This window comes from Magallana gigas, chromosome 4 (genome assembly GCF_963853765.1).
Source record: "Magallana gigas chromosome 4, xbMagGiga1.1, whole genome shotgun sequence".
Taxonomy (NCBI): Eukaryota; Metazoa; Mollusca; class Bivalvia; order Ostreida; family Ostreidae; genus Magallana; species Magallana gigas.
This window is the reverse complement of record NC_088856.1, coordinates 17231044-17236779: the sequence shown is the minus strand read 5'-3', so window position 1 is coordinate 17236779 and position 5736 is coordinate 17231044. Positions and strand designations below refer to the sequence as shown.

Genomic DNA, 5736 nt, shown 5'->3' with positions numbered 1-5736 from the left:
GGTAGTCATCTCTTGGCTCATTTATCCTTGGCAATGGCCAACCTTTAACGAAAACAGTAATAGATGCTTAAAAATTGTTCCGCATGGCTTCTCTTTTGACTTATTTATGAGAAATCATGGCTCCGAGCTTGGTTTGCCCAAAGCCGAGGTACTGTTAGTGCATTTGTTTGCTTCATGCTTGATGATAAGTTAGATTTAAATGACACCCAACATTAAAAACACTATTTGTTTCAGCTTTTAATTCCATTGATTTATTTTTACTGTTAGCGAAATGTTACAATGTTATTAGTATTTATTCATGGTTTTTAAACACTAAAAACTTAAACTTACACAGTTATAGATTAAATGAGTAGGTAAGTTTCCTTAATGTTAAATCAATTTGATAAGTCTCGATGGTCGTGGTCATTTTTAGACTGTATTGGTCTCCTTTGAAAGAAGAGCTCTATATAAAAATTTTAAAAAATACCCAAATCTAAAAAATAAAAAAACAGACTTTTCCTTAACTGCATTATAGTTTTTAACTTAACAATGCATATCTTAAACATTTAGGAAGATATGAGGGTTAAGTTGTTGACAAGCCTCCTTGAAATCACTAAACTGTTAACAATAAATTGATGTAAACAATTCTTTTCTACTAAATGTCACCTAAGTACACTCCCAACGAGTTATACAATTTGTTGAAAAAAAGTACATTTCGTATACGTAAGATATTGTAATATATGTACATATAGGAAAAAATACATGATCAATTGATAATAATGCACATTGCTCTATTATGCAAACATCTTCTTCTACATGTTTAAACCTTCTGTCGAAAAATAACAATAGTCGAATTCAAGTTACATTGAAAAAAAAATTTCCGCAATATTAAATACAACGCTCAAATTCAGGAAACAAATTTATTAAGCAAAGTTTTTGAATGGTAAAAATGTCATTTGCATATTATCTAGTTTCTCAACACATTAAGAGGAAACGATCAAATTTGTTAGCTATGGCTTTTCAGGTATGACATCAATTGCGTTCATTTTTCGGTATAATGTACTATTTGTGCTAGAATGGTTAATAAATAAATATTCATGCTCTATGATATGATAAACAACATCCTTTTTTAATTAAGCAATATATATGATTCAATAATCATATTTTTATTTCATTACCTCAGTGCATCCATCAATTATCATCTCAAAAAAAAAACTAAAATAAACTCTACTTAAGAAGAAAAATCCAAACATTCTAAAAGAGGAATTTGTTATTCTTTTGTCTCCTTTCCTCTTATTAAAAGAAGAGGATTTTATGTTGTCTTTAGGACGAGCTATTTAACGCAATTTCACAGCGACCGGAACGGTAACCGTGAACTCTCTTGTGGCCGGTTGGTTCATGGGATAGGAGGAGTTACATCCACGGCTGGGCTGAGTTGATTCTGCAATATAACAACCGCAGTTTATATGCGCAAAATTACAACTGCAGTGTATATGTGAAGTAATACCAGAACATTAAAAAAAACTTAAATTATTTAAAATTTATTCATTGTTCTAAACTTTTTTCTCATAAATAGTTTTATCAAGGTCGCGGAAAAAAGGAATACATTGTACATGAACCCCCGTCGCAAGATAAGCGATTAATTTTAATTGCTGTATCAAAATTTTATATCAAATTTACACACCTCAAAGGACATATTATGATATGGAACAAACTGTTAAAACACCCTTCATAGCTGACATAATTTTATTTCCCGAATTAAAAAAATGTTAACGTTATGCATAAAATTCTGCGCTACATTCTAATAATACCAGAGTGGTTATTGTGAAATAGCTTAATAATGACACTGGCAGCTTTTCTTTTGAAACACATGAAAATAAATGAGAAAACATTCAAACGCACCTGCTGGTTCGTTGACGAGACGGGAATGAGGAATTTCGGACTTCCTGAACACCACGCCCTTTGACTTCTTTTTACAATAGACGGCGATCCCAAAGATAAGGATGATGAAGACCCCGAGTATTGGACCCAGGATGTTCCAAATATGCCCTAGAGAGTGACAAAAGTAAAGAAAATGTCAAATTACTAGTATCATTAAGTTGCAAATGTAAGTGGTTTTTATTACGGTTACCTGAGTGATATTGTAAAGTAACCTATGATCAAAAGGTGTTGTTTTCATTAATCAAATTGCTTACTGTTTAGATACATTATTAATTTACAATTGGTGCATACGACTTTGATTAAGATCTGTTTTTAAAAAAAAATCAGTTAATGTTGTTATCATCTCAACATAAAACAATGTAACATGTTAGGTTAATCAAATATTCACAGTAGAGTAAATTAAGAAGTTTCAATGCATGTATATGTAAAACACATTCATACTATTGGATTTGATCATAGAACAGGCCTACTTATAAATATTTATAAATCAACATTGTCTTTAAAATTCGAGAGTCATTATTATAAAATTAGTTATTATTACATGTAAGTATAATGATAATACCATTTTTTGGACACCTGTTTTCTCTTCTTTTTATCATACATGATATTTGTATACATGTACATTCATTATATTTATATCCAAAAAGTGTGATTCCCAATATTTCTTACAGAAAATAATTATAATTCACTGCTATATTGAAATTGACATGCCTTAAATCTACACAATCCAGTTCTGACCAGATAATCGATCAGTCGAAATTTTCAGCAACCTAGGAAAATTCATGGAATGCATGAATTCATTATTATGCAAGATTCAAGTTCCCCTATAAGATAATTTGGCTATTTCTTTTTTCAAACGTACTGAAGTACATCACCAATAATTTAGTCGATTTTACTTGCCTTTCACGATTAACTCATATTTGTTCAATACAAGATATCAATATAATCAATAAAATGTCTTCTTTAATGCTTCATGCGGGTCTTCAAGGTAGCGTTCATTGCAGAAAAAATTTACACAACCTGCGAAATTGGGTTATGGATCTTTCCTGCAATATCGCAGCCTTCCTATCATACATGGATCACCGAAGAAAGCATTTTATTGTTGAAATATCTCTTACTTTGGTGTCGGATGATTATGTAATATTTTGTGTTATCTCTGAGTCAATATTCTATTTTGATTCCATCTGTATTATTATAAAGTTTAAACCAATCAACGTGGCTTCTTGTCACCACGTTATCTTAATCAATCTGTTTACTAGAGGAGAAAGCCATGCTTACTTTCAAATAACTTTTTTTTTTTGGAAAAACCAAATGAATGATTTTTGGAATAAAACTAGGATATATATAAACAAAAGGTTTCAGCAACCTATTAAATAATCATGCACTTACAATTGTATTTTGATGTTATACAATGATATGCTAAACACCAATTGAAAATTGGATCCAACACCCAAAGGCGTTTCACCATTTCCTTGATTTTGTATATGTTTTACTATTGTGGTTCAGCAAATTGCATAATATACTGCCAAAGACTTAACACAGTTGTTAGTTGTTTTTCTAGTCTATGATAGTTTAGATGGTGTGTATTTTTATTATCTGTCATTTACTTCAATAAATGACATTTGTTTAATTTCTAAAGCTATTTTGTTTTCTCTATGCGTAACATCAAAAAACTAAGTGCAGTTGTCTTGGCCTTAATAGACATAGAAACATTAACATTTTTTCTTTATAAAGTGAAGTACTTGATAGTTAATTTTTGCCATACTATATGTATAGAATATATATTTTGATTTAATAAGAAAAAGATAAGTGTTCTTACAGTCATACAGAGTTATTTCCAGTTTAAAGTAGTTTGAAGACCCCGGTGGAGATTTCCCTTTGTAGGCTATTTCTACCTCCACACCCTTCCCTTTCCAACAGAATGAGCCAGGAGTTGTGTTGCATCCGTATGTCTGAGGGAAAGTAAAACCGAACAATGTATTAAACCTAAAAAGACGTTGAAGATTCTGTTAAAGATATTAAACAGATATTAGGTAATTCTAAACCAAATATATCCATGTCGCCTCTCAACACTGATAAAAGATTTAATATCTGTGAATTAGTTAAAAGTACATTGAGCTAAAGTAGGATCGTAACCATACGAGGGTCAATCAAAAAATACGAAGACTTTTGGCATAGCTATGTTACTTAACGTCATATCATTACTAAATTTGGTAAACATAATTTAGCAATAGTTTCAGACAATTTGCAAGAAAAAAAGTTAATAAAGTTCTTTATTTCTAAGAATTATTTAGAATTTAATCCTGCGAAAATGAGGTCACGGCGCACGGTCAAAATGTGTGTTATGTCAACAATAAACCATATAATGTTGAAAGTATTATCTCTATAAATTTGGCTTAAAACCAAATTATATTGAAACTTCAAATTAAGTATAGTCATGGTATTCTATGTACCAAGTAATGATGGGATATATTGTTTTGTCGAACAGATATTAGCAACTAAAGTCAGATAGTCCTCTTTAGAATTGACTTAATACATTGACGTCGCCTGACGTCACGGCGCAACGAGAAGTACAAATAAAATGGATTTAACTCAGGAAAAAGCCAATACAAGCTGTGAAAATGCTCAATGGTGCAAAAAATAAGTCAACAATTATTTGCAAGTTTGTGTTTAACTGTAATAAATTTTGTGGGGATGGTGCTCATTGTATTTTGAATATAAAACAGTCCGAAAGAGGGTAGAATATCTGTAAATATTTGGTCATAAAAGAAGTAACGTCAACCGACGTTCAGGGTTATCCTTACTGTAAACTAAGATATACACGGTTAGAAAATGAAAACATTGAAGAACTAACTTATGATTCTAGAGCAAATGTGTGCAAATAAGATTTGTACTGGAAAAAAGAACACTTACCGCTTTTATTTCTGAGTCGCCTGAATGGTAATAATTAACAGTTGCATTACAATCCTCAATATGGAACTCCTTTACTGTAACACATACATCAAAAGAAGTGTAAAGGGGCTCAAAACCGACTTTACAGCTTCCGGAGTCTTTTTTCTCTATTACAGAATAGTCCACGATGTTCACGAGAGTATCCTGGCCGATGTGTGATCCATCCCACACCAGATAATGATGGGTACTTATGTCTATGTAAGAGACACCGCATACATCATCCGTGAGGGTAACTGAAAAAAACGGGGAGTCAATGATATTAGGAACATCTTTTGCATGTTTGAATTATTATAATTAGATCGACAAACATTTGTATTCTCAATAGCGCCGACAGGACTTGCACGAGAGACTTCGATGGAGAGTATATTTATACGTACTTAAACATTTATCGGTAGAAAATATAGTCTAGCATATTATTCACTACTTACTCGTTTCACTGATTCGGCTCTCTGACTTTGCAACCCATAAAACAATGAGCCCTAAAATCCAAAGTGTTGTCATTCTGAACGCTTGGTGCGTTATTTTTCAGAAAACAAAGCTCCTCTGCAACGATTTCGCTCACCTTCTCGGCGTCGTTTTGGGATTTAACAATCAACGCCGCGATTAAGCGCGGAAATAATTTTGTAATTTCTCCAACCGCTTCCTTGATCACCTTTCGAATATTATTGTCATTTAAATTTAGATCACATGGTCTTATTTGACCCTTTTTTCCGTAGTTTAAAGTGCCTCGTGGTTCTTGTAAATTTCATGAAATCTGGTTCCTTGTAGTAGAAGTTATTATAGATGTTCACTGTTTTTAGGATTATCTTTAATAATTGGTGGATAAAAAAAAGTTCAAGAATTAAATGCGAAAAAGCTTATTTT

At 31.7% G+C, this 5736-nt stretch overlaps 1 protein-coding gene across 1 annotated transcript; it reads right to left on the bottom strand.

The window, feature by feature from the left end:
* Positions 1–224: 224 nt before the first annotated feature.
* Positions 225–5528, bottom strand: LOC136269565 (uncharacterized). Its single transcript, XM_066081485.1, has 5 exons — positions 5301–5528; positions 4834–5105; positions 3740–3872; positions 1882–2028; positions 225–1420 (listed from the first exon to the last, which is right to left on the bottom strand). Exons 1-5 carry the CDS (start codon positions 5371–5373, stop codon positions 1317–1319), a joined length of 729 nt encoding a protein of 242 aa, XP_065937557.1. The 5' UTR covers positions 5374–5528; the 3' UTR covers positions 225–1316.
* Positions 5529–5736: the final 208 nt, after the last annotated feature.

Excerpts from the sequence above, each read along its gene's own strand:
- LOC136269565 (XM_066081485.1), bottom strand. The coding sequence starts at position 5,373 with ATGACAACACTTTGGATTTTAGGGCTCATTGTTTTATGGGTTGCAAAG. Across the intron at positions 5,106-5,300 it reads GAGCCGAATCAGTGAAACGA|TTACCCTCACGGATGATGTA; the intron begins GTAAGTAGTGAA and ends CGTTTTTTTCAG. Across the intron at positions 1,421-1,881 it reads TCTCGTCAACGAACCAGCAG|AATCAACTCAGCCCAGCCGT; the intron begins GTGCGTTTGAAT and ends GTTATATTGCAG.